The sequence below is a fragment of the Paramormyrops kingsleyae genome, chromosome 9 (assembly GCF_048594095.1).
Source record: "Paramormyrops kingsleyae isolate MSU_618 chromosome 9, PKINGS_0.4, whole genome shotgun sequence".
Taxonomy (NCBI): domain Eukaryota; kingdom Metazoa; phylum Chordata; class Actinopteri; order Osteoglossiformes; family Mormyridae; genus Paramormyrops; species Paramormyrops kingsleyae.
The window spans coordinates 4,569,231-4,597,025 of NC_132805.1; the positions used below are offsets into that span (position 1 = coordinate 4,569,231).

Genomic DNA, 27,795 nt, shown 5'->3' on the forward strand with positions numbered 1-27,795 from the left:
AGGGGTCTCTGCATACACATTGGACAGGTGTGTCCTTAAATTTACGCACATTTCTAAGCTAAGAAATTGATAAATACCATCCTATATGTGAAAATGTGCATCTGCACAGTTTACGCACAAAGTTGTTCGTACGCATGGTTAATAAATGAAACCCCAGGCACTGCTCCTTTCCAAGCTTTTATTTGTTTTATTTGTGACGCTTATCTGCTTTTTCACATCTATAACAGACATTTGTCTGAAGGCAGAAAGGCAGAACTGTTACACAGGTAGCTGGTCCCAGCAGCATCAGAGGCCTCCGTCCAGCAGACCAGCGGAGAGCCGGTGCCGCTAACGGACCTCAGAACAGCAGGGCCTTGTCCTCACAGATCCACCGGTTAAGCATGTCAGGATTTGTTGATCTCCAGCTGTTCAGGGCTTTATCTTTATGGCCTGTGTTTGTTAAAACATGAGGTTTATTCTGGCTTCCAGCATCTGCCCAGAACCTGGAACAAAAGGAACAGTTTGGGATTTAAATTCAATACAAAAACTGTATAAATGCCCCAAAATGTTTACAATTTGTGTTTCTCAGGAATATTTGATGTGTGATGGGAATTTTTAAAAACTTGGTAGTCATCTTAGAGTTTACAGAACTGTGCTCTGTCATGTTAGATATCAAAGGCAAGATTTAGAAGCTACTGGTGAACTGAATTGGGGCGATCTCTCACGCTGCCGTGGTACGAGCTCTCACCCTGTGGTCAGTGAAGAGCCGTTGATCCAGACCCAGTCCTGTGCTTTTCCAGTCAGTCCGATCCAGTAACCGTGCCATTTGTCACAGTATGTGGGTGCAAAGTTCATGATGAACATCTAAATGGAGGCAGTGAAGTTAATCAGATACAGACTCAGCAAACCTGCTTTCAATTACAGTAGGAATGGTGCTTAAATAATTCAAAAACTCCCAAGATTTAGGAATTTACATTTAACAGTGCTGTTAAACTCCACAGAAACATGATTTAGTTCATTGGACTGACGTACCTGTTCCTCCTTGTTTTGTATCGTTAACAGATCTGCCCCCATTTTGAGGCATTCAAGTCGACTGTCTTCCCACGATTTCCACGTTTTCCATGTTTGACCAAGGAATACAAAATAACACTTTGAATTGTTGAACGTCCAGCCACTTGGGCAGCGTGAGCATCTTCTCGCTGCACAGGAGAAACCAGGAGTAATAATACATACTAGCTTTCAGGTTGTCCATTCATCTGTCTTCCATGACCGATATCCAGCATATAGCTTATATGTAACAGGGAACAACCTGGACAGGCTGCCAGTCTATCACAGGTGTACACTAATGCACTATGGGTAATGTAGTGTTTCCATTTCACTTAATCCCATGATTTTGAAGGTTACTGCATGGGAGGTGTGTGGCTGCAAGTGAGGACTTATGATCATGATCAGAAGGTCACTAGTTCAAATCTTCAGTGATTTCACCATTGTGCACCTCAGTGAGACCCCTAACCACAGCTGCTCCAGCAGCACTGTCTGATCCTCACTTGTAAGTTGCTTTGGACAAAAGGAATCTGTGTGCATGAGTGTCACAAGAGGTGTGAATCGAATTCACAGCCCTAGAGGAGTGAGTTTACAGGCCTTCCCAACACAGTGGGGACAATACAACATGAAATAAAGACAAACTTGGAAGGCCAATACCCACCTTAATAGCAACATTGTTTTGCAGGAAAATTATGGAACTGTAAAATCTCACCCATCAAAGTCCGATCCTTTCGCAGCTGTGTGTTCTCACTCTCCAGTGATTCCTTCTGAGCAGTGAAGTTACTTTCAAGCTCTTGTAGCTGCTGATTGGCTTCCTTAAAGGCACTGTTTTCCTTTCTGAGCTGCCCTGCAGTAAGATAATTTGCAGAGAGACACAGTCATGCTGAATAGACCTTCCACACCATGTATTGGGGTGAGAGAGTTAATATGAGCTTTGATGTGACACAAAGGAATTAAAAAGCAGAGGAATCAATGCACTATGTTTAATTTAATGATTCCATTTCACTTAATCCCATGTTTGTGACGGTTACTGCATGGGAGGTGTGTGGCTGCAGGTTAGGACTCATATTCATGATCAGAGGGTCACTAGTTCAAATCATGCAGCTATCAGTGATTTCACCATTGTGCACCTCAGTGAGGCCCCTAACCCCACCCATCAAAGTCTGATTCTTTCACAGCTGTGTGTTCTCACTGTCCAGTGATTCCTTCTGAGCAGTGAGGTTACTTTTAAGGTCTTGTAGCTGCTGATTGGCTTCCATAAGGGCACTGTTTTCCTTTTTGAGCTGTCCTGCAGTATTCTGGGAAAGATAATCTGCAGAGAGAGACAGTCATGCTGAATAGACCTTCCACACCATGTATTGGGGTGAGAGAGTTAATATGGGCTTTGATGTGACACAAAGGAATTCAGAAACGGAGGAATCAATCCATTAATATAGAAACGAATCTGATTCAGTACAAGTGTGTAGTACTTACAGCAGACAAAGAGAGCGATGATACCAGCCAGTAAAAAAGCACAGGTGAGGCTTAGAAATACTATAGCGCCCTGCTGGGGCTGATATCTGTGCTCAGTTTTCTCTAGAGTCTGTGCAGGGGACCAAGTTTCCTGACCAGTTGTTTTGGAATCTGCAATAAAGCATGACAGTGAAATACTGTAAAGCGTTTGTACTGAAAGTAAAACACTGTAACATATGTTTTGATGTATCGTACACATAGGCGGCTCTAGGCTTTTCTCCCGGGGGCTGCAGGGTGTCAGTCATTACAGGCTAAGGCACACGGAGCTACACATGTATGCAGCGTGGTAACCTTACACACAGTGCATTACAGGCTAAGGCACACGGAGCTACACATGTATGCAGCGTAGTAACCATACACACAGTGCATTACAGGCTAAGGCACACGGAGCTACACATGTATGCAGCGTAGTAACCTTACACACAGTGCATTACAGGCTAAGGCACACGGAGCTACACATGTATGCAGCGTAGTAACCTTACACACAGTGCATTACAGGCTAAGGCACACGGAGCTACACATGTATGCAGCGTAGTAACCTTACTCACAGTGCATTACAGGCTAAGGCACACAGAGCTACACATGTATGCAGCGTAGTAACCTTACACACAGTGCATTACAGGCTAAGGCACACGGAGCTACACATGTATGCAGCGTAGTAACCTTACACACAGTGCATTACAGGCTAAGGCACACGGAGCTACACATGTATGCAGCGTAGTAACCTTACTCACAGTGCATTACAGGCTAAGGCACACGGAGCTACACATGTATGCAGCGTAGTAACCTTACACACAGTGCATTACAGGCTAAGGCACACGGAGCTACACATGTATGGAGCGTAGTAACCTTACACACAGTGCATTACAGGCTAAGGCACACGGAGCTACACATGTATGCAGCGTAGTAACCTTACTCACAGTGCATTACAGGCTAAGGCACACGGAGCTACACATGTATGCAGCGTAGTAACTTTACACACAGTGCATTACAGGCTAAGGCACACGGAGCTACACATGTATGCAGCGTAGTAACCTTACACACAGTGCATTACAGGCTAAGGCACACGGAGCTACACATGTATGCAGCGTAGTAACCTTACTCACAGTGCATTACAGGCTAAGGCACACGGAGCTACACATGTATGCAGCGTAGTAACCTTACTCACAGTGCATTACAGGCTAAGGCACACGGAGCTACACATGTATGCAGCGTAGTAACCTTACACACAGTGCATTACAGGCTAAGGCACACGGAGCTACACATGTATGCAGCGTAGTAACTTTACACACAGTGTATTACAGGCTATGGCACACGGAGCTACACATGTATGCAGCGTAGTAACTTTACACACAGTGCATTACAGGCTAAGGCACACGGAGCTACACATGTATGCAGCGTAGTAACCTTACTCACAGTGCATTACAGGCTAAGGTACACGGAGCTACACATGTATGCAGCGTAGTAACCTTACACACAGTGCATTATAGGCTAAGGCACACGGAGCTACACATGTATGCAGTGTAGTAACCTTACACACAGTGCATTACAGGCTAAGGCACACGGAGCTACACATGTATGCAGCGTAGTAACCTTACACACAGTGCATTACAGGCTAAGGCAAACGGAGCTACGCATGTATGCAAAGCAGGATACGGCTGTTTCCGAAATTTATTTTTTCCCAGTTGTGTAAATTAAATCTTAATCTTTCAACATTTATAATGTTTATAATAACTTTATATGGCATTTGTCCAAAGTGATAAGCAGAGGTTAATTCTTTTTCATGCTTTACATTTACATTCTACATTTCTGTTTAATAAGAAAAGAACATTTGACATTTTCAGACATGAATGTGGAACCACCTGAGATGTGTTTGACCTATTTGTAACCCTGACAGGCAAAGTAAAGGAGAAAATTTTTATGAAGGAGAGACGATACTGGACTCACCTGTAGCCAAGGAATTGAAGGCCACGTTGCAATAGCAGGGCTCATCAGACATGTCTCAGGTATCGCTGACTGACCCTCACAGTAGCAGAATTGCTGACAGACTGTCTGGAAAATGGAAGTTTCACTTGATACCTTCTACTTTCTCTTTCTTTCTTTCTTTCTTTCTTTCTTTCTTTCTTTCTTTCCTTCTAATAGGTTTTGTTTCTTATGTGCAGGTTACTAGTTCTTCAATTGATAGGTTGTTTGATTCATTCTAAATCCAGTCAGCCTGAAGGGGTCCCTTTATCTGCACTGTGTGTGATAGAACTTCCTTAAATGATGTCACAATGGCGGAAGTGTGTTTATCAAAATGTTTTACCTAAAGAAAATTTGCCAAAGACATTAGTTTTTCTCCATTGCTTTGGCACATTTCATGAAACATGTTTAACATTCTCAAGAGTATAAGAGCATTTCTTAAAACAAATACTGTTTTTTCTGAATGCTTAAACACTATCAGTTATTCTTGAAGCACAATCTCTGAAGCCATTAACACATGTAGCCAATGCATTTACCGAGTGTGTCAAACTGAATGCACGTTCTCTGCTGTACACTCAGTTTGTAATTTTATAACACTCTTTTAGCAAAACTGTATACACAACTCACTGCTTTACGCTCTGTTTGTAATTCTATAACACACTTCAAGCAAGACCATAAACATTGGTCTCTACATTCCTACACTATTTTGCCAACTGTCTTTCCACATTGACACATGCGAAAACACTTTTAAATAATGAGTTCACTTACAAATCAGACCTTGAGCACTATATATAGGCCACAGGTACATGGGGGGGCTCCTGCTGGGGGTTGTGGGCTGGGTCAGTGGCTTCCTGTCCGGCATCCTCTGGTGGGGCCCCTCACGCAGGGGGCTGTTGTCCTGGTGCTCCCTCACATGCTCCTCTGCGGGTTGGGCACGTGGTTGGCATGTGGCCCTTCGTTCTGAGGACAGCTGGGGGCCCTCTTGGCTTGGCCCCCGGCGGTTTGGGTCATGGGGTCTGGGTGGGGGGGTGTATCTGCTGCCCCCCACATCAACTACTAGCACATCCATGGACAAATCGTTACACTCGCACACACACATAAATACATGCATACATATAGGTACATAGCCACACCTATCTCTACGCCACACACACACACACACATACACACACACATACACACATAACCAATAGTACACACATACAAAGGTAGAGGTTATACACACATGCTTGTTTTAATGATAATAAGTTGTTGTAAATTTGTATTTGTATGTTGTGGTTGATGTTGGAATTATTATTATAAATATTATTGTTATTATGATTATTATTACTATTTTCATTTTTTTGTGTTTTTCTTTTGTGCGGCAGTCTGTCTGGTCCTTTTTTCTGGATCTCTACCCCCCTTGATTCTTCCACCCCCCTCGTTTCCCGTCTCCCCTAACCTCTGCTTGTTAAATATTTAACTTTTAAATATTTTTATTTTAAAATTATATTTTTCAACATTAATTGCATTAAAATGATATTCAGGTAATAATGTTACCATGCTGACACTGACAGAACATTGACAGAACAAAAAATGTGAAACATGGAAATAACATTAATGTTGGAGTAAGAACATTCTCTGCCAACTTTGAGAAGATCTTCACATAACATTGGCTGAAGTTCTGGGAACGATCACTGTTAGCTGGATTTTGTGATGGAAATTTCCATCAGGAAGAAGATTGGTTCGTGTCTGATAAGACAGAAATTTGTTTTGTTGCCAACTCTCACACATCTGGCTTGACACCAGAGCATGTGAGCGGAGTGGAGCGGTGAGAATTTCCGCTCCTCGCTCACGAGGCTGTTGGCTCCGCCCGCTCCTCCGCTCTAATTCGCACTAAGCCGCTCCGCTCAACACCGCTCCTCGCTCCACTAAAACGTCCTCCCGCTCCAGTCAAATCGCTCCACGCTCGCTCCAATTTAAAAGAGGGACAAATAATCTGCATGCCTAACAAATGTCACCTTAAACCGAAGCCTTATGTCATAAAGAAATATGAGCAACGGCAACATTGCCAGTCAGAACAGAAAATATTTATTTTTAGGCAACCTATCGGCAACAACGGACAGGTTTGGAAATGGCATTCCACACAAAAATAGGCTTAAAAATAAAGGAATCAGTGGGCTTAATAGCCTAAAGAATATACAGACACGTTTTAAATTCCTCAATTTTTTTCTGTTGATGCAGCACGTCTCTAAAATAAAATTTTACGTTACGTGAAATTTTAAAAAAATCTTATTAGACCTACTTTGAATGACAAAACGAATTTATTTGATTACCAATATTTACTTTATAGGCTTTTATACTTTAATTTACTTTATAGACTTGATATGCTACAACCATATAAAACTTGCACGCGTTTTGCTCTGGCTTCCGCTTGTTCGCGTAGCACACTCATGTTTCTGAGAAAAGTGATTCCAGAGTGAATCTTTACTCACTGAAACAGTTTCACCACATTGTTGTTCTTGCTGTACATTCTTGTCATCTATACGTTTGATAAGAATAGTACACTTGTATGATTTATCAGTTTCCTTTGTGAATTCCATTTCGGCCAATTTGTGTAACAGTCTTGATAATTGTACAGATGAATTCTGGGTAGATTTGGGCACGCCTCAGAATTGTAGTGTGAGCGGTATCGGAGCGAAATTGGAGCGAGACAAAGCGACCGCTCCAGCCTTAATTAAAAAACCGCTCCGCGCTCTGACCAAATTCTGCCCGCTCCGCTCCTCGCTCACGCTCCGCTCCGCTCACATGCTCTGCTTGACACTCACATTTTCAGACTCTCACGCTCATGCAAGAAATATTCTGGGATATTTATATTATTTCATTATTAACTACATCATTATAAACTACTCAGATTAGCTACTTCAAAAGCTCTGGGGTAGTTTGCAAACCCTACAGACAATTTACATGGTAATAAAACTGTGCATGCAGACTCTAACTGAAAATCTCACTCGAGCCAGCTGACCAAAGTTGGTAACACTGTATTCTTATGTCTATATTTACTCACCAGGCACCTGCCTGCTTGTACTTATCTCTGCGTGTCAAGTAAGTGTTAGTTTCAGGTCTAGGTGGTGAAACAGAGAGTTGCAAAAGTGCTTAGGCTTTAAAGCATATGAAATAGCTTAAACCTATGATAATACCCTAGAAGAGCCAAATGCATATACTTTATAATGGAAATTAAATGTAAATGCAATATACAGTCGACGCTTCTGCATCATGACTCTGCATCACGATCATGCTGGTCTATGCTGCTTTTCCCAGCAGAGTGTCACACAGCAACATGCTCAGTGCAGTGTTAGTACAGCCCCACCTTCTTAACCCCAACCATAGCACCTTTTTCTAGCTTAAAATCACAACTTGTGTGACCTTCATCCTGCACACATTTCTATGAAGAGAATATGGGTTGGACTTTAATCTTCACGTAGTTCTTATGCACTACTGCACTTTTTATCTTTCATGCATTTCACAACTTGCCTGATCTTTCTGCTCTGTTTAGTCTCAACCACAGAATGGTTGGACCGACTTCCTGTGCTTTACTTGTAAGCAATAATATTTCATTTCATTAAGGCCTTTGTATACCTATTTGTACACAAATATACGGTTGACGCTTCCATATCTCCTCTGCGGAGTGAAGAATTTCAACTAAGTTTTCCTGCTGTTTTATTGGACTTGATCAAAGAATTGGCGTGACAGTACCTACTTGTGATACACACTGGCTGTTTCCATAGGAGTAGAATCAGAAAAAAGTAATATAATATTTGCAAAATTTTATCTGAGGAAAAGTCAAGTGATATTTCATTACAGCTAAAATATTTGATTGTATAAAGCCATTTTGCAGAGGTGTGTAAAATTTATATGAGGATGTCAGCCTCAGTCATATGCTATTGCTGTTATCTCTGATTGCAAACAGAGAGACTAGGGTATAAATTCAACACATTTAAATTTATGTTTTTTTAATGTAACTTGCATAGCGATGACACCCTCCTACATATGGTCTTCGTTTATAGTGACTTCATTAAAGAACTTACTGGTATCTTAACAAGCTTGATCAAAGTTGTCAGTAACGATTATTCCATCCACTTGAGGCGTATATTCTTAGCGACAAAACAAAAATGTGCATCAAAAACTTTATCGACAGGGCATGCGTGATGATTTGAAGGTCGCAGCATACTTTGTGGCATGTGGTATGTTGTGTAACATTGACATGTGTGATGAATGTCTTTTGGACATAAACGAAGACACATAAGAGGACTTTAGAAGGCATGATGCTGAACTGCATGTGCCCATACTAACGAAGGAGTGTAAGGCAGCAACAGTGGCATCGTTAGGCCTATTTTAGGGTGGCCGAAGCCTCCTTAAAATATTCTTAAGCCCCCTAAATAATTTGGTGGGGGGTTTTTTTCAAGCTTTTTTTTTACTTATTCTTTTTTTTAATTTTTTTTTTTTTTACAAAAATTGCAGACAAATTCAATATAACGACGCAGGAATATGAGTTTAAATAAATAATAATATAAAGCTGTCACTATTCACTTGAATATGATCATAAATCTGTTGGTTACTTTCACTTTACAGTCTTAAGGTAGCGTCAGTGCTTCGTTATCCAATCCGTTCCAGTTGTTCATAGGGAACGCCCACATTACTGAAAATCCACTCTTAAAAACAGACGGTGCAAATACAGCTGATTATACAGTTAGGATACCAATATGAGAAGGTGGGCCAAACGGTGCAAATAGGGTGGCTGACTGGGATAATGGCTGACTGGGATAATCACCCACTTATTGCACTACAGTGACATCTACTGGCAACTATCAGAAGCGGCATCATCACCTGCCTGCCCCCCAGCTTTGAGACTCAAATCTTAAAATTTGGACAGTGTGAACTGGGACTTCTTGCTCATTTGACTTCCTCTGCTGCCCCCTGGAGGATGGGCTCCCCTTTTGAATCTGGTTCCTCCCAAGGTTTCTTCCTTCTTGCCCACTGGGGGCTTAGGGCAGGGATAATGTAAAGTGCTTTGAGAAAATGTAATGCTGTGAAAATACACTATACAAATAAAATTTAATAGAACTGAAGTTTTGACCACCGACAGATAATTTGAGATTTAAGAGTCTTAAAAATGCATCTTGATAAAAAAATGTAATGCAAAAACTTTTTGAGCTTCACAAAATAAACTAGCATACCGCATTTCCACAAACTGTAATCAAATAATGAATTAAGCCATTAGATACTTGGACATTAAAGTGTTTTTAAATTCATTTTTCATCTTACTTAAAATCATACTGTAAAACTGATAAAATGGAATATTTATCCCAAATACCTACAAGGCACACAACTTTCCTCCAGGAGGGAAAGTATTTGTATGTTCCTGAATGTGCCCTGTGATAGACTGGCACCTCATCCAGGATGTACCCTATCCTCATGCCCTGTGATAGACTGGCACCTCATCCAGGATGTACCCTATCCTCATGCCCTGTGGTAGACTGGCACCTCATCCAGGATGTACCCTATCCTCATACCCTGTGATAGACTGGCATCCCACCCAGGATGTACCCTATCCTTATGCCCTGTGATAGACTGGCATCCCGCCCAGGATGTACCCTATCCTCATGCCCTGTGATGGACTGGCATCCCGCCCAGGATGTACCCTATCCTCATGCCCTGTGATAGACTGGCACCTCATCCAGGATGTACCCTATCCTCATGCCCTGTGATGGACTGGCATCCCGTCCAGGATGTACCCTATCGTCATGCCCTGTGATGGACTGGCATCCCGTCCAGGATGTACCCTATCGTCATGCCCTGTGATGGACTGGCATCCCGCCCAGGATGTACCCTATCCTCATGCCCTGTGATAGACTGGCACCTCATCCAGGATGTACCCTATCCTCATGCGCTGTGATGGACTGGCATGCCGCCCAGGATGTACCCTAGATGTACCCTATCCTCATACCCTGTGCTGTGTGGGATATGCTGCAGGCCCCAGGTGGATTGACCAATACATCAGAGACATTTCAGTAATAATAAATGTGAACTTGAAGTCCTTCGAAAAACTGGGTGCATCATGACTGCAAAGTATCCCAGCATGTATGGGGTTAATCCCAAACTCATCCGTCTGCTCCTCCTCTGTACGTCCCTCCCCTCTGCTGCTAGTCTTTTCTTTTGTTTGCCCTCCCCCTCTTTATTAAAGTATGAAAGGGGTGTCTCTCTCACTACCATTTGTACTCCAAGGGGCACAGAGCCTCAGAGCAGAAGCTGCCACAGAGAGCTTGTGACTGAAAGAACAGGAAGAGGAAAGTTACTGAACACAAGGAATCAAAAACCAATCAGAAAGTCAGAGAATCATCTACGTCCCCAAGAAGACAATTACAGCATGGAGGTCCCCAGCTACATGAGAAGTACCAGATGCTGGAGCTCAACAGCTGCAGAGGAAGAAGGTGGTAGATGCCTGGGCTGAGGCCAAGAAGACACTAGATGAAAGGAAGAAACATCTGGAGGAGGAACATAGAGCCCAGATTTAGCTACGAGAAAAGCTGGTTCAACTGGAGATAGAGCTGTAGTTCCACATGGAGGTCCAGCAAGAGGACGTCTCACTCCTGCAAACCAAGCGAATCCACACCCAATAGGCTTTGTCAGTCACTGAGACTTAATTCTCAGTGCAAATATTCTCATTATTCTCTACCAGGTCTTCCTACTGACGCAGAATGTTACAAAGATTTAAAAATGTTGCTCAAGAAAATGCAGTGATATTGAAGTGTTGTATTTTTGTATTTGTTCCCACACGACATGATCTTGCTGTCATTTTGTTGTTCTTGTATCGCCATTTTGCCTGCGGCAGGGATGGAGCATCACAGGATGGAAATCCAGATGGTGACAGTGACAGTACAGCTCCATCACCCACGAATGAGGATGGGCTGTCAGAGATCAGTAAGATACTTTCATGGTTGTGTTTAACTGGCTGCATGAAGTAATGTGTGTCTTATGTGCTGATCAGTTTGCTTCAGTTACGCTTCTCTACCACTAGGGGTCTCTGCATACACATTGGACAGGTGTGTCCATAAATTTACGCACATTTCTAAGCTAAGAAATTGATAAATACCATCCTATATGTAAAAATGTGTATCTGCACAGTTTACGCACAAAGTTGTTCGTACACATGGTTGATAAATGAAACCCCAGGCACTGCTCCTTTCTAAGCTTTTATTTGTTTTTTTGTGACGTTTATCTGCTTTTTCACATCTATAACAGACATTTGTCTGAAGGCAGAAAGGCAGAACTGTTACACAGGTAGCTGGTCCCAGCAGCATCAGAGGCCTCCATCCAGCAGACCAGCGGAGAGCCGGTACCGCTAACGGACCTCAGAACAGCAGGGCCTTGTTCTCACAGATCCACCGGTTAAGCATGTCAGGATTTGTTGATCTCCAGCTGTTCAGGGCTTTATCTTTATGGCCTGTGTTTGTTAAAACGTGAGTTTTATTCTGGCTTCCAGCATCTGCCCAGAACCTGGAACAAAAGGAACAGTTTTGGATTTAAATTCAATACAAAAGCTTGACAACTTAAATACTTTTAATACTTGATGTTTACAATTTGAGATTCTCAGGAACATTTGATATGTGACAGGAATTTGTCTTTGAGTTTACAAAACTGTGCTCAATCATCTTAGATATCAAAGGCAAGGTGTAGAAGCTACTGGTGAACTGAATTGGGACGATCTCTCACGCCGCCGCGGTACAAGCTCTCACCCTGTGGTCAGTGAAGAGCCGTTGATCCAGACCCAGTGCTGTGCTTTTCCAGTCAGTCCGATCCAGTAACCGTGCCATTCGTCATAGTATGTGGGTGCAAAGTTCATGATGAACATCTGAATGGAGACAGTGAGGTTATTCATGGCCACACTGCATAGTAGATACAGACTCAAGTACAGTAGGAGCTGTGTTTAAATAATTTAAAAACTCCAAGGTTTTGGGAATTGATTTAGTAACTATTTCTCTATTAAATCAAAGAATATGTGTAGCAAAAATGTGAACGTTCATAGGTGCATTAGATAAATGGCATATTCTGTGCTGACTGACAGTGGTTATCCTGTGTAGATCTTTGTTGGTAGCTACACAATAGGCAATAAGTTATTACATCTATGAGTACTGTCACAGAAACATGATTTCGTTCATTGGACTGTCGTACCTGTTCCTCTTCGTTTTGTATCGTTAACAGATCAGCCCCCATTTTGAGGCATTCAAGACGACTGTCTTTCCATGATTTCCCCGTTTCCCATTTTTGACCAAGAAACACGAAATAACACTTTGAATTGTTGAACGTCCAGCCTTTTGGGCAGCGTGAGCATCTTCTCGCTGCACAGGAGAAACCAGGAGTAATAATACATACTAGCTTTCAGGTTGTCCGTTCATCTGTCTTCCATGACCGATATCCAGCATACAGCTTATATGTAACAGGGAACAACCTGGACAGGCCTGCAGTTTATCACAGGCGTATACTGATGCACTATGGGTAATTTAGTGTTTCCATTTCACTTAATCCCATGTTTGTGAAGGTTACTGCATGGGAGGTGTGTGGCTGCAGGTTGGGACTCATGCTCGTGATCAGAAGGTCACTAGTTCAATTCCTGCAGCTATCAGTGATTTCACCATTGTGTACCCCAATGAGGCTCTTAAACACAATTGCTCCAGCAGCACAGTCTGATCCACCAATGTACCCAGAGGCATGAAGAGACTTTCCTAGCATATGGGGGAAAACACCACGTGAATTAAAGCAGAACTAGGAAGGCCAGGTCTCACCTTTTGAACAATATCTTTCCACCGGAAAATTACGGAACTGTAAAATCTCATCCAGCAAAGTCGGACCCTTTAGCAGCTGTGTGTTCTCACTCTCCAGTGATTCGTTCTGAGCAGTGAGATTGTTTTTCAGCTCTTGTAGCTGCTGACTGGCTTCCATAAGGGCACTGTTTTCCTTTCTAAGCTGCCCTGTAGTAAGATAATCTGCAGAGAGACACAGTCATGCCGAATAGACCTTCCACACCATGTATTGGGGTGAGAGAGTTAATATGGGCTTTGATGTGACACAAAGGAATTCAGAAACGGAGGAATCAATCCATTAATATAGAACAGAATCTGATTCAGTACAAGCGTGTAGTACTTACAGCAGACAAAGAGAGCGATGATGCCAGCCAGTAAAAAAGCACAGGTGAGGCTTAGAAATACTATAGCGCTCTGCTGGGGCTGATATCTGTGCTCAGTTTTCACTGGAGTCTGTGCAGGGGACCAAGTTTCCTGACCAGTTGTTCTGGAATCTGCAATAAAGCATGACAGTGAAATACTGTAAAGCGTTTGTACTGAAAGTAAAACACTGTAACATATGTTTTGATGTATCGTACACATAGGCGGCTCCAGGATTTTCTCCCAGGAGCTGCAGGGTGTCAGTCATTACAGGCTAAGGCACACGGAGCTACACGTGTATGCAGCGTAGTAACCTTACACACAGTGCATTACAGGCTAAGGCACACGGCGCTACACGTGTATGCAGCGTAGTAACCTTACACACAGTGCATTACAGGCTAAGGCACACGGAGCTACACATGTATGCAGCGTAGTAACCTTACACGCAGTGCATTACAGGCTAAGGCAAACGGAGCTACACATGTATGCAGCGTAGTAACCTTACACACAGTGCATTACAGGCTAAGGCAAACGGAGATACACATGTATGCAGCGTAGTAACCTTACACACAGTGCATTACAGGCTAAGGCAAACGGAGCTACACATGTATGCAGCGTAGTAACCTTACACACAGTGCATTACAGGCTAAGGCAAACGGAGATACACATGTATGCAGCGTAGTAACCTTACACACAGTGCATTACAGGCTAAGGCAAACGGAGCTATACATGTATGCAGCGTAGTAACCTTACACACAGTGCATTACAGGCTAAGGCACACGGAGCTACACATGTATGCAGCGTAGTAACCTTACACACAGTGCATTACAGGCTAAGGCACACGGAGCTATACATGTATGCAGCGTAGTAACCTTACACACAGTGCATTACAGGCTAAGGCACACGGAGCTACACATGTATGCAGCGTAGTAACCATACACACAGTGCATTACAGGCTAAGGCACACGGAGCTACACGTGTATGCAGCGTAGTAACCTTACACACAGTGCATTACAGGCTAAGGCACACGGAGCTATACGTGTATGCAGCGTAGTAACCTTACACACAGTGCATTACAGGCTAAGGCACACGGCACTACACGTGTATGCAGCGTAGTAACCTTACACACAGTGCATTACAGGCTAAGGCACACGGAGCTACACGTGCATGCAGCGTAGTAACCTTACACACAGTGCATTACAGGCTAAGGCACACGGAGCTACACATGCATGCAGCGTAGTAACCTTACACACAGTGCATTACAGGCTAAGGCACACGGCCCTACACATGTATGTAGCGTAGTAACCTTACACACAGTGCATTACAGGCTAAGGCACACGGCACTACACATGTATGTAGCGTAGTAACCTTACACACAGTGCATTACAGGCTAAGGCAAACGGAGCTATACATGTATGCAGCGTAGTAACCTTACACACAGTGCATTACAGGCTAAGGCACACGGCACTACACATGTATGCAGCGTAGTAACCTTACAGACAGTGCATTACAGGCTAAGGCACACGGAGCTACACATGTATGCAGCGTAGTAACCTTACACACAGTGCATTACAGGCTAAGGCACACGGAGCTACACATGTATGCAGCGTAGTAACCTTACACACAGTGCATTACAGGCTATGGCACACGGAGCTACACATGTATGCAGCGTAGTAACCTTACACACAGTGCATTACAGGCTAAGGCAAACGGAGCTAGACATGTATGCAGCGTAGTAACCTTACACACAGTGCATTACAGGCTAAGGCACACGGACCTACACGTGTATGCAGCGTAGTAACCTTACACACAGTGCATTACAGGCTATGGCACACGGAGCTACACGTGTATGCAGCGTAGTAACCTTACACACAGTGCATTACAGGCTAAGGCAAACGGAGATACACATGTATGCAGCGTAGTAACCTTACACACAGTGCATTACAGGCTAAGGCACACGGAGCTATTCATGTATGCAGCGTAGTAACCTTACACACAGTGCATTACAGGCTAAGGCACACGGCACTACACATGTATGCAGCGTAGTAACCTTACACACAGTGCATTACAGGCTATGGCACACGGCACTACACATGTATGCAGCGTAGTATGCAAAGCAGGATACGGCTTCTCTGGAGCTAATTCTGCTTTCTTCACTTCTGCATATACAGTTTCTTTATTCTTTTTGACTAGTAAAGTTAAAAATTTAAAAACTAAAATTTGAAAAGTAAAAGTATTTTAATATGGTAATATTGCGGATACATACACAGTAAAGTGTTGTAAATCCCTTCGTAAGTTCAGAAATCAGAGTATTTTTGTAACATTGTCACGTGTTTAGTGGAAGATGCAATTACAAAACTGCTACCATTACAAAATAGCAAAAAATATGAAACAACTGAAATAAAATTTATTGTTTCACAATATCAATTTATTACGGGGCCCACAAAGTCCCAAAAATGTCATTTTTTAATATTTTATCTTGTGCACACAGGATAACCTATGATGGCTCTTTAATTTATGATGATTAAAGGATTTCAGCAGCAAGTAAAGCCATTTAAATCTACTGATTCTGAGATTCTTTTGAACTGTTTCTGAAATGCATCTTTTCCAGTTGTGTAATTTAAATGTTAAATTTCAACATTTATAATGCATTTACTTTATATAGCATTTGTCCAAAGTGACAAGCAGAGGTTAATTTTTTTCACACTTTAGTCAAAAAGCAGGAATGATGTCTTCATTTCTGTTTAATAAGAAAAGAACATTTGACATTTTCAGACATGAACGTGGAACCAGCTGAGATGTGTTTGACCTATTTGTGACCCTGACAAGCAAAGCAAAGGAGAAAATGTTTATGAAGGAGAGACAATACTAGACTCACCTGTAGCCGAGGAATTGAAGGCCGCGTTGCAATAGACAGGCTCATCAGACATGTCTCAGGTATCGCTGACTGACTCTTACAGGAGCAGAAATGCTGACAGACTGTCTGGACCGGAGATTGTCGTCAGAAAAATCTGAAAATGGAAGCTTCACTTCTTTCTTTCTTTCTTTCTTTCTTTCTTTCTATCTATCTATCTATCTATCTATCTATCTATCTATCTATCTATCTATCTATCTATCTACAGTATCTATCTACAGTATCTATCTAATAGGTTTTGTTTCTTATGTGCGGGTTCCTAGTTCTGCAATTGATAGGTTGTCTGATTCATTCTAAATCCAGTCAACCTGAAGGGGTCCCTTTATCTGCTCTGTGTGTGATAGAACTTCCTTAAATGATGTCACAATGGGGGAAATGCGTTTATCAAAATGTTTTACCTAAAGCAAATTTACCAAAGACATTTGGTACATTTCATGAAACATGTTTAACATTCTCAAGAGTATAAGAGCATTTCTTAAAACAATTACCGTTTTTTCTGAATGCTTAAACACTATCAATTATTTTTGAAGCACAATCTCTGAAGCCATTAACACATGTAGCCAATGCATTTACCGAGTGTGTCAAACTGAATGCACGTTCTCTCCTTTACACTCAGTTTGTAATTCTATAATTCACGTCAAGCAAGACCATAAATATTAATTTCCACATTTCTACACTATTTTGCCAACTGTCTTCCCACATTGACACATGCGAAAACACTTTTAAATAATGGGTCACTTACAAATCAGACCTTGATCACTATATATAGGCCACAGGTACATGGGGGGGCTCCTGCTGGGGGTGGTGGGCCGGGTCAGTGGCTTCCTGTCCGGTGTCCTCTGGTGGGGCCCCTCACGCAGGGGGCTGTTGTCCTGGTGCTCCCTCACATGCTCCTCTGCGGCTTGGGCACGTGGTTGGCATGTGGCCCTTCATTCTGAGGACAGCTGGGGGCCCTCTTGGCTTGGCCCCCGGCAGCTTTGGTCATGGGGTCTGGGTGGGGGGGTGTATCTGCTGCCCCCCACATCAACTACTAGCACATCCATGGACAAATCGTTACACTCGCGCACACACACATAAATACATACATATACATGTAGGTACATAACCTAACCCTACCTCTATGCCACACACACGCACATATACACACATAACCACACACAGCGTGTGGCTCAGTGGACTTGTGTGCCTGTAATCAGAAGGTTCAAACCCAGTTTCAGCATGTCTGCAGGTTCTTAACCCCCAGCTCCCTGGGTGTCGCTACAGGCGGCTGCCCTTCGCAGACAACTTACTCTACAAAATAGAGCAAGTTGAGGGAGGCGTAAAGACAATTTCCCCACAGGGATCAATAAAGTATCAAGTATTATTATTATTATAACCAATAGTACACACATACAAAGGTAGAGGTTATACACACATGCTTGTTTTAATGATAAGTTGTTGTAAATTTGTATTATGTTATGGTTGATGTTGGAATTATTATAATTTAGTTTTTCTTTGTTTTGTGTTCTTCTGTTGTGCGGCAGTCTATGTCCTTTTTTCTGTATTTCCACCCCCAGTGCTTCTTCCCCCGCCCTTATTCCCTGTCTCCCCTAACCTCTGCTTGTTGACTTCTTTATATATATATATATATATATATATATACACACACACACACACACACACACACATACAAAGAAGACTTGCAATGGAAATTAAGAATAAAGCATTCCTCTATGGGGGGTAGTGGAAGGAATAAAAAAAAATAACCAAAAATATTGATGCCATGTCATCACAATGTTTGGAAAACTTGGTTAACGGGTTTGGTGGCTAACATGATGATTTCACACATTTATAGTTTTGGCTGTGAAATTACCACAAAGGGGAACTACAGTATTCAGTTTTGATTAACAAGACTAAGGCAATTGAAAATTGTGCCACATTTGAAATCTGTGTGAAGCAATGAGAAATGATGTTCTGCTGTGCAGAAGTGACATTATGATGTGGGGATTACACTTGATGTTTTGCAAATGTTAACTGTCATTGGAGAAATGATTAAAGGGCCTTAGTCAAGTGTTGCCCCCCCCCCCCCCGATTCTGTCAGGGTATCTGTGCCCCTTTGGTCTCCCTCTTAATAGTGTTTTCACAGTGTTACTGAATCATGACTACAGATTTTTGTTATTGAAATGTTTACCAAATGTTATGAGAAAGGTATGGAAATGTTCATCAGTTTTCCTGATGTTCCCAGAACATTATCCCACTACTACAACTAAGACTAATAAAATTAAGCTAATTGAAGGTCAGTGTAGAGCAGCAGGTAACACTGTCCCTTCACACCTCTGAGGTCATGGATTCAAGGCTGGACTATGCATTCACATGTAGCACTTTTGTAAAATTATATTTTATTTTAAAATAATATTTTTCAATATTAATTGCATAAAAATTATGTTCAGGTAATAATGTTACCGTGCTGACACTGACAGAACATTGAAATTGACAGAACATAAAATGTGAAATAGCATTAATATTGGAGTATGAACATTCTCTGCCAACTTTAAGAAGATCTTCACATAACATTGGCTGAAGTTCTGGGAACGATCCCTGTCCTCTGATAAGACAGAAATTTGCTTTGTTGCCAACTCTCACACATCTGGCTTGACACTCACATTTTCAGACTCTCACGCTCATGCAAGAAATATTCTGGCATATTTATATTATTTCATTATTAACTACATCATTATAAACTACTCAGATTAGCTACTTCAAACGCTTTGGGGTAGTTTGCAAACCCTACAGACAATTTACATGGTAATAAAACTGTGCATGCAGACTCTAACTGAAAATCTCACTCGAGCCAGCTGACCAAAGTTGGTAACACTGTATTCTTATGTCTATATTTACTCACCAGGCACTTGCCTGCTTGTACTTATCTCTGCGTGTCAAGTAAGTGTTAGTTTTAGGACTAGGTGGTAAGACAGAGAGTAGCAAAAGTGCTTAGGCTTTAAAGCATATGAAATAGCTTAAACCTATCATAACACCCTAGAAGAGTCAAATGCATATACTTTATAATGGAAATTAAATGTAAATGCAATATACAGTCGATGCTTCCGCATCATAACTCTGCATCACGATCATGCTGGTCTATGCTGCTTTTCCCAGCAGAGTGTCACACAGCAACATGCTCAGTGCAGTGTTAGTACAGCCCCACCTTCTTAACCCCAACCATAGCATCTTTATTTAGCTTAAAATGACAACTTGTGTGACCTTCATCCTGCACACATTTCTAAGAAGATAACATGGGTTGGCCTTTAATCTTCACGTAGTTCTTATGCACTACTGCACTTTTTATCTTTCATGCATTTCACAACTTGCCTGATCTTACTGCTCTGTTTAGTCTCAACCACAGAATGGTTGGACCGACTTCCTGTGCTTTACTTGTACACAATAATATTTCATTTCATTAAGGCCTTTGTATACTTTTTTGTACACAAATATACGGTTGACGCTTCCATATCTTCCATATGCTATTGCTGTTATCTCTGATTGCAAACAGAGAGACTAGGGTATAAATTCAACACATTTCAATTTATGTTTTTTTAATGTAACTTGCATAGCGATGACACCCTCCTACGTATGGTCTTCGTTTATAGTGACTTCATTAAAGAACTTACTGATTTCTTAACAAGCTCGACAAAACAAAAATGCGCATGAAAAACTTTATCGAAAGGGCATGCGTGATTATGTGAAGATCGCAGCATTCTTTGTGGCATGTTGTGTAACATTGACATGCGTGATGAATGTCTTTTGGACATAAACGAAGACACATAAGAGGACTTTAGAAGGCATGATGCTGAATTTCATGCGCTTATACCAACAAAGGAGTGTAAGGCAGCAGCATCACGGGCAAGGAAGGATCAGCTGGCAGAAGAGCTGAGTTGTCTGTAGCCTGGTAAGGAATCTAAATTGTGAACTCTAGATAAAACAGCCCTATTGTCTTTTATTTAAACATTTATCTGCTAAAAGAAAAAGTTTTTTTTTTATACAGAATGGTGTAAAAATAAACAGATAAACTTATCTGTTTATTCACACTCTAGATTTTTTTCTTAGTTGCGGTATTTCTGCGGAACATGTAGAAATTCTCCCTCTAAACTCTATTTCTGACAATGCATTGGTGACATTTAAAATTCGGACAAAGATTACGACATTGTCAGCTCCTGTCTGCTACAGTACTCTAGTCATTTGAGCAGCCCTTCCACTACTGCAGCTCTTGCTGATGTATTGAATTCCTAATTCTTTAATATACTTTTTGTAGTAAATTGTCACCACTCCTTCTCAGGTTTTCGTCAAATTGTTATATTTTCTTCGATTTACATGTTATAGCCAGCTGAGTTCGGAGTGGTGAGGACATTTTGCACGGCTCAGTCAGCACAGTTACAAGTAGTGAAGTGGAGAGTGAAGGCCAAAGGACTGCAGGGCCAAACAAACTTTACTCAAGAAAGAAGGGGTGAGGGTGAAGACTGTCGACTGTCTGTTTGGGTGAAACTGATAACTATAAGCGGATGATGATTATAACTGATTTTTTTCTTCTTTATGTCTCGGGCAAATTACCATCTAATTGACATTTATGTATTTATTACATGAATATAATAATATAATATTATAATATAATAATAAAGGACAGTGTCGCTATGTAGTTAATTTTATTGATGATTTCAAAATACAACTGTTTCAAATGCTTATGAAATGACAGTACTTTACAAGTTAAATTACTGCACTGTGTATAATTTAAATACACTCTAATACAGTATACAGTACTGTACATAAATATTCAGTTGAACGCAAATTTATTTACACTGAGTATTTTCACAACTTTACATTCTCTCAAATCGCTTATTGTATAGTTTCGCGCTGCATCTTGGCTTGTTTTTGGTGGTTTATCATAAGCTTTGATGAGTCTATATTTGTCATTGTGAGGAAATGACTATTTTTCCTGTTACAGTATGTTTTCTGAGCACACTGCATTAGCCTCTTGTAGCTAGCCAGAAGCAGAAGTGGTGATCAAAGTAAAGTAAAAAAAAAAACCCAGTTGTCATATATCTAAAAAGATCCTAAATGAACAATGTAAGTGGGCTACTTCATTACAATAAGAGAATTATTTAAACAGTATTTGTACAGGTCTGATTCTGCCCCAAGCCATTTGATCCATAAGTGGTTGATTACTATAACTGTGATCACTATAAGCAGTTTCCACTGTATTGTGAAAATTCATTCCATCCATCTGATTGTCCATTCTCTGCAACTGCTTGTCCTAACTGGATCCCTTCTGGGATATTGAACAATGCTCCTCTCGATCACCATTTCCACTCCTAAAGGCTTACAAAACTACATATTTCAACAAAGCATATATTCTGCATATTAAACTCTCCCAGGGACAGGAAGGGTAACAACACGTTTAGTCCCTGGGTCTGGGATGGGGTCTCTGACAGTGCCTGGCTTAGGGTGTCCCTTCAGTTACAGATATTTCCTGTCGTAGGCTGCCCTGCAGTCTCTCCCTCACTGGACCTTCACCTTCTCATCACCTGTCCCAATATCGTCTCAATAAATCAATTAAATGGAGCCATCTACTTAAAAACAACTGCACAGACTTTTCCAAGGTCCATAGCTAGGGTTGAACGATCTATCGATTTTAAATCGAAATCGCAATTTGAAACAATGTGCTTAGCAAATCGCAAAGGATACGATTTAGGATATGCATTACACAGCACATCTGACCCAGGGTTTATAACTACTGTGAAAAATTCTGAGAATAGTTGTACAAATTCATGCCGTCTTCCAAGTGTGAAATCAGAAGTGCCGTGCACCTCGCATGCCAGTCATTCTGACCAATCAGAAGTGCCGTGCTCCTCGCAAGCCCGCCTACTTGCTGCTCCCTGTCTGGTGTCTTTACAAAACTTTGGGCGCATGACAAGTAGTTCGACTCAATTAACTGATTCGATTCTTTCGAATTGTCCGTGTAATGAATCGATTCTAAAATCGATTCTATGATTTACAAATTTTTTTCCGTCTTTTTTTGCATCTTTTTTGAGTCTTTTTTTGAGTCCGTATGACTCAACAAATCATGGGATCGCATAATAAATCGGACGGTGTCTCAAGGTTACGTTATTTAACTAAAACATGGCGCTGGTGTTTAACAAAAATGTTCAGCTTGATTATACACAATAAAAAAAATCAATATATAAAAAGCAGAAAGGGTGTCAAAGTAGAATAGCCCATTACACTTGGGACGGGGGCAGCTTTGTCTGTTCGGAAAACTGTCATTAAAAATGCAAATTATATACATATTGCTATCATTCAAATGTTCATATGTTATATCCTTAAATGTAACTTCTTTGGCCCCTAGTGTTTGGGGGCCCTAGGCAGCTGCCTACCCTTGTCTTATGCTAAGTCTTTGCCTAGTTTTGAATACCATGTCCGTGGTAAAACTTGCATCTTGATAAAAATGTCTGTCAGAATTCAGCATGGTAATGACCCCTGATTATACAGTTAGGGTACCAATATGAGAAGGTGGGCCAAACGGTGCAAATAGGGTGGCTGACTGGGATAATGGCTGACTGGGATAATCACCCACTTATTGCACTACAGTGACATCTACTGGCAACTATCAGAAGCGGCACCATCACCTGCCTGCCCCCCAGCTTTGAGGCTCAAATCTTAAAATTTGGACAGTGTGAACTGGGACTTCTTGCTCATTTGACTTCCTCTGCTGCCCCCTGGAGGATGGGCTCCCCTTTTGAATCTGGTTCCTCCCAAGGTTTCTTCCTTCTTGCCCACTGGGGGCTTAGGGCAGGGATAATGTAAAGTGCTTTGAGAAAATGTAATGCTGTGAAAATACACTATACAAATAAAATTTAATAGAACTGAAGTTTTGACCACCGACAGATAATTTGAGATTTAAGAGTCTTAAAAATGCATCTTGATAAAAAAATGTAATGCAAAAACTTTTTGAGCTTCACAAAATAAACTAGCATACCGCATTTCCACAAACTGTAATCAAATAATGAATTAAGCCATTAGATACTTGGACATTAAAGTGTTTTTAAATTCATTTTTCATCTTACTTAAAATCATACTGTAAAACTGATAAAACGGAATATTTATCCCAAATACCTACAAGGCACACAACTTTCCTCCAGGAGGGAAAGTAATTTGTATGTTCCTGAATGTGCCCTGTGATAGACTGGCACCTCATTCAGGATGTACCCTATCCTCATGCCCTGTGATAGACTGGCATCCCACCCAGGATGTACCCTATCCTCATGCCCTGTGATAGACTGGCACTTCATCCAGGATGTACCCTATCCTCATGCCCTGTGATAGACTGGCACCTCATCCAGGATGTACCCTATCCTCATGCCCTGTGATAGACTGGCACCTCATCCAGGATGTACCCTATCCTCATGCCCTGTGATGGACTGGCACCTCATCCAGGATGTACCCTATCCTCATACCCTGTGATAGACTGGCACCTCATCCAGGATGTACCCTATCCTCATGCCGTGTGATGGACTGGCATCCCGCCCAGGATGTACCCTATCCTCATGCCCTGTGATAGACTGGCACCTCATCCAGGATGTACCCTATCCTCATGCCCTGTGATGGACTGGCATCCCGCCCAGGATGTACCCTATCCTCATGCCCTGTGATAGACTGGCACCTCATCCAGGATGTACCCTATCCTCATGCCCTGTGATGGACTGGCATCCCGCCCAGGATGTACCCTATCCTCATGCCCTGTGATAGACTGGCACCTCATCCAGGATGTACACTATCCTCATGCCCTGTGATAGACTGGCACCTCATCCAGGATGTACACTATCCTCATGCCCTGTGATAGACTGGCATCCCGCCCAGGATGTACTCTATCCTCATGCCCTGTGGGATATGCAGCAGGCCCCAGGTGGATTGATCTATATATCAGAGACATCCATCCATTATCTATACCGCTTAATCCATCAGGGTCATGAGGAAGCTGGAGACAATCCCAGCATCGTCGGGCGAGAGGGGGGGTCCACCCTGGGCAGGTCACCAGTCCACCACAGACAAACAGTCACACCTATGGGCAATTTACAGTAGCCAGTTGACCTAATCTGCGTATCTTTTGACTGTGGGAGGAAACCAGAGCACCCAGAGGAAACCCACACATGCACGGGGAGAACATGCAAACTCCACACAGATCAAACCCAGGACCTTCTTGCTGTAAGGCAACAGTGCTAACCACTGCACCACCGTCAGGGACATTTCAGGAATAATAAATGTAAATGTGAAGTCCTTCGAAAAATTGCCTGCATCATGACTGCAAAGAATCCCAACTGCAGAGGGGAGATGAAGGAGGGCAGGGAGGAGGAACAGACAGATGAGTTTGGTTAATCACAGACTCCCAGTCTTTTCTTTCGTTTGCCCTCCCCCTCTTTGTTAAAGTATGAAAGGGGTCTCTCTCTCACTACCATTTGTACTCCAAGGGGCACAGAGCCTCAGAGCAGAAGCTGCCACAGAGGGCTTGTGACTGAAAGGACAGGAAGAGGAAAGTAACTCAACACAAGGAATCATAAACCAATCAGAGAATCATCTACGTCCCCCAAGAAGACAATTACAGCATGGAGGTCCCCAGCATCCGTGGACACATGGGAACTGAGAAGTACCAGATGCTGGAGCTCAACAAGAGTTTGGGTACTAGGTACATTCCATTTGATGATGCAAGCAGAATTGTGCAAAATATTCGTCATTTACAGAAATCATATGGATTATGATTAATTACACTTTTTCCTCAAATGACAATTAACAGTTACAAAACAGTTAAATCACATGAAAGCATCAATATGGTAGTGTTTTGTGAAATTCCTCTGCTGAAGACCAAGCAGGCCTGAGACCTCGTCAGACTTCTGTGGAACCTTGGATGAATCGGCTGAAATTGAGTGAGGAAGAAGTGGTTTGATCTGAAAAATGATCGGAGCCCTATTGTTTGGCGGCTTTGCCAGTGGCCTGTCACAGAAAGAGAGGGACCTAGCATGGGACAGGTGACACATGCAGGTAATGCTGTATCGCCTGTAATGAGGATGGTGACAGAGCTGAGGGAGAAGTGGTTCCTCTGAAAATGCCTTCAGTGCCATCATAGGTGAAACATCTCTAACAGCTTCATCACCCATGGATGAGGATGAGCTGTGCTACAGGAATCAGTAAAATACTTGTATGGTTGCATTTAATTGGCAGCTGCAAGTAATATGTGTCATATGCTGCAGTAGCCCAACATATCCTATGTGTGGATCGGTTTGCTTCAATTACGTTTCTCTACCACTAGGGGTCTCTGCATACACATTGGGTGGGGGTGTTCATAAATTTACGCACATTTCTAAGCACAGGAAGAAATTGATAAATACCATCCTATATGTAAAAATGTGCATGGTTGATAAATGAAACCCCAGGCACTGCTCCTTTCCAAGCTTTTATTTGTTTTATTTGTGACGTTTATCTGCTTTTTCACATCTATAACAGACATTTGTCTGAAGGCTGAAAGGCAGAACTGTTACACAGGTAGCTGGTCCCAGCAGCATCAGAGGCCTCCGTCCAGCAGACCAGCGGAGAGCCGGTACCGCTAACGGACCTCAGAGCAGCAGGGCCTTGTTCTCACAGATCCACCGGTTACGCATGTCAGGCCAAGCTTGTCTCCAGCTGTTCAGGGTTTTACGGTCTATGTTCGTTAAAACATGAGTTCCATTATGTTTTCCAGCATCTGCCCAGAACCTGAAACAGGAGGAACAGTTTGGGATTTTAAATTCAATACAAAAGCTTGACAACTTAAATACTTTTAATACTTGATGTTTACAATTTGAGATTCTCAGGAACATTTGATATGTGACAGGAATTTGTCTTTGTACTGTGCTCAATCGTGTTAGATATCAAAGGCAAGGTGTAGAAGCTACTGGTGAACTGAATTGGGGCGATCTCTCACGCCGCCGTGGTACGAGCTCTCACCCTGTGGTCAGTGAAGAGCCATTGATCCAGACCCAGTCCTGTGCGTTTCCAGTCAGTCCAATCCAGTAACCGTGCCATTCGTCATAGTATGTGGGTGCAAAGTTCATGATGAACATCTGAATGGAGACAGTGAAGTTATTCATGGCCACACTGCATAGTAGATACAGACTCAAGTACAGTAGGAGCTGTGTTTAAATAATTCAAAAACTCCCAGGTTTTGGGAATTGATTTAGTAACTATTTCTCTATTAAATCAAAGTATATGGGTAGCAAAAATGTGAACGTTCATAGGTGCATTAGATAAAAGGCATATTTTGTGTTAACAGAGTGGTTTTTGCTGTGGGTAGCTATACAACAGGCAAAACGTTCTGAACTGCATTTACATTTAAGAGTACTGTCACAGAAACATGATTTAGTTCATTGGACTGTCGTACCTGTTCCTCTTCGTTTTGTATGGTTAACAGATCAGCCCCCATTTGGATGCATTCAAGACGACTGTCATTCCACGTTTTCCATGGTTTATCAAGGTCCACAAAATAACACTTTGAATTGTTGAACGTCCAGCCACTTGCGCAGCGTGAGCATCTTCTCTCTGCTCAGGAGAAACCAGGAGTAATAATACATACTAGCTTTCAGGTTGTCCATTCATCTGTCTTCCATGACCAATGTCCAGCATATAGCTTATATGTAACAGGGAATACCCTGGACAGGCTGCCAGTCTATCACAGGTGTACACTGATGCACTATGGGTAATGTAGTGTTTCCATTTCACTTAATCACATGTTTTTGAAGGTTACTGCATAGGAGGTGTGTGGCTGCAGGTTAGGACTCATGCTCGTGATCAGAAGGTCACTAGTTCAAATCCTGCAAGTATCAGTGGTTTCACCCAGGCGCGGATCCAGAGGGGGGGCGCACCGGCCGCACGGCCCCCCCTATTTTTCCATGAACAACAATTTTTGTTGCCTAGAGATTCACGTTTACGGCACTCGCTCTAGTGGCTGCGCCCCCCCTTTCCAAAAATCCTAGATCCGCCCCTGGTTTCACCATTGTGCACCTCAGTATGGCTCGTAAACCCAGTTGCTCCAGCAGCACTGTCTGATCCTCACTTATAAGTTGCTTTGGACACAACTAATGTGTGTGCATGAGTGTCACCAGAGGTGTGAATCAAGTTCACATCCAT

General features: G+C 42.2%; 2 protein-coding genes and 1 long non-coding RNA gene across 7 annotated transcripts in view; all 3 read right to left on the reverse strand.

Moving 5' to 3' along the window:
- Positions 1 to 27,795, reverse strand: part of LOC111838356 (CD209 antigen-like protein C) — an 84,281-nt gene that overhangs the window by 50,472 nt on the left and 6,014 nt on the right. For 4 of the 5 annotated variants that reach the window (XR_011992874.1, XR_011992876.1, XR_011992877.1 and 1 more), the window contains 2 exons: positions 26,617 to 27,207; positions 26,074 to 26,385 (listed from right to left, as the gene is read on the reverse strand). The exons of the other annotated variant lie outside the window; for it this stretch is intronic. The gene's annotated coding sequence lies outside the window, so the exon portion shown is untranslated. Of the gene's footprint in view, positions 1 to 26,073; positions 26,386 to 26,616; positions 27,208 to 27,795 lie in introns of those variants that run through there. 5 annotated transcript variants of the gene reach the window in all.
- Positions 170 to 17,456, reverse strand: LOC140592551 (C-type lectin domain family 9 member A-like). Its single transcript, XM_072716099.1, has 7 exons — positions 17,354 to 17,456; positions 16,576 to 16,680; positions 13,682 to 13,831; positions 13,320 to 13,520; positions 1,012 to 1,178; positions 728 to 843; positions 170 to 482 (listed from the first exon to the last, which is right to left on the reverse strand). Exons 2-7 carry the CDS (start codon positions 16,625 to 16,627, stop codon positions 338 to 340), a joined length of 831 nt encoding a protein of 276 aa, XP_072572200.1. The 5' UTR covers positions 16,628 to 16,680; positions 17,354 to 17,456; the 3' UTR covers positions 170 to 337.
- Positions 11,723 to 12,847, reverse strand: LOC140592553 (uncharacterized). Its single transcript, XR_011992880.1, has 3 exons — positions 12,709 to 12,847; positions 12,273 to 12,388; positions 11,723 to 12,033 (listed from the first exon to the last, which is right to left on the reverse strand). It is a non-coding gene; the product is annotated as an uncharacterized lncRNA (long non-coding RNA).

What these genes read in the sequence shown, in the direction of transcription:
- LOC140592551 (XM_072716099.1), bottom strand. Translation starts at nt 16,627, where the DNA reads ATGTCTGATGAGCCTGTCTATTGCAACGCGGCCTTCAATTCCTCGGCT. An exon ending in CATCGCTCTCTTTGTCTGCT is followed by an intron (nt 13,521 to 13,681) that starts GTAAGTACTACA and finishes GTCTCTCTGCAG; the next exon opens with ATTATCTTACTACAGGGCAG. An exon ending in GGAAAGATATTGTTCAAAAG is followed by an intron (nt 1,179 to 13,319) that starts GTGAGACCTGGC and finishes TCTCCTGTGCAG; the next exon opens with CGAGAAGATGCTCACGCTGC.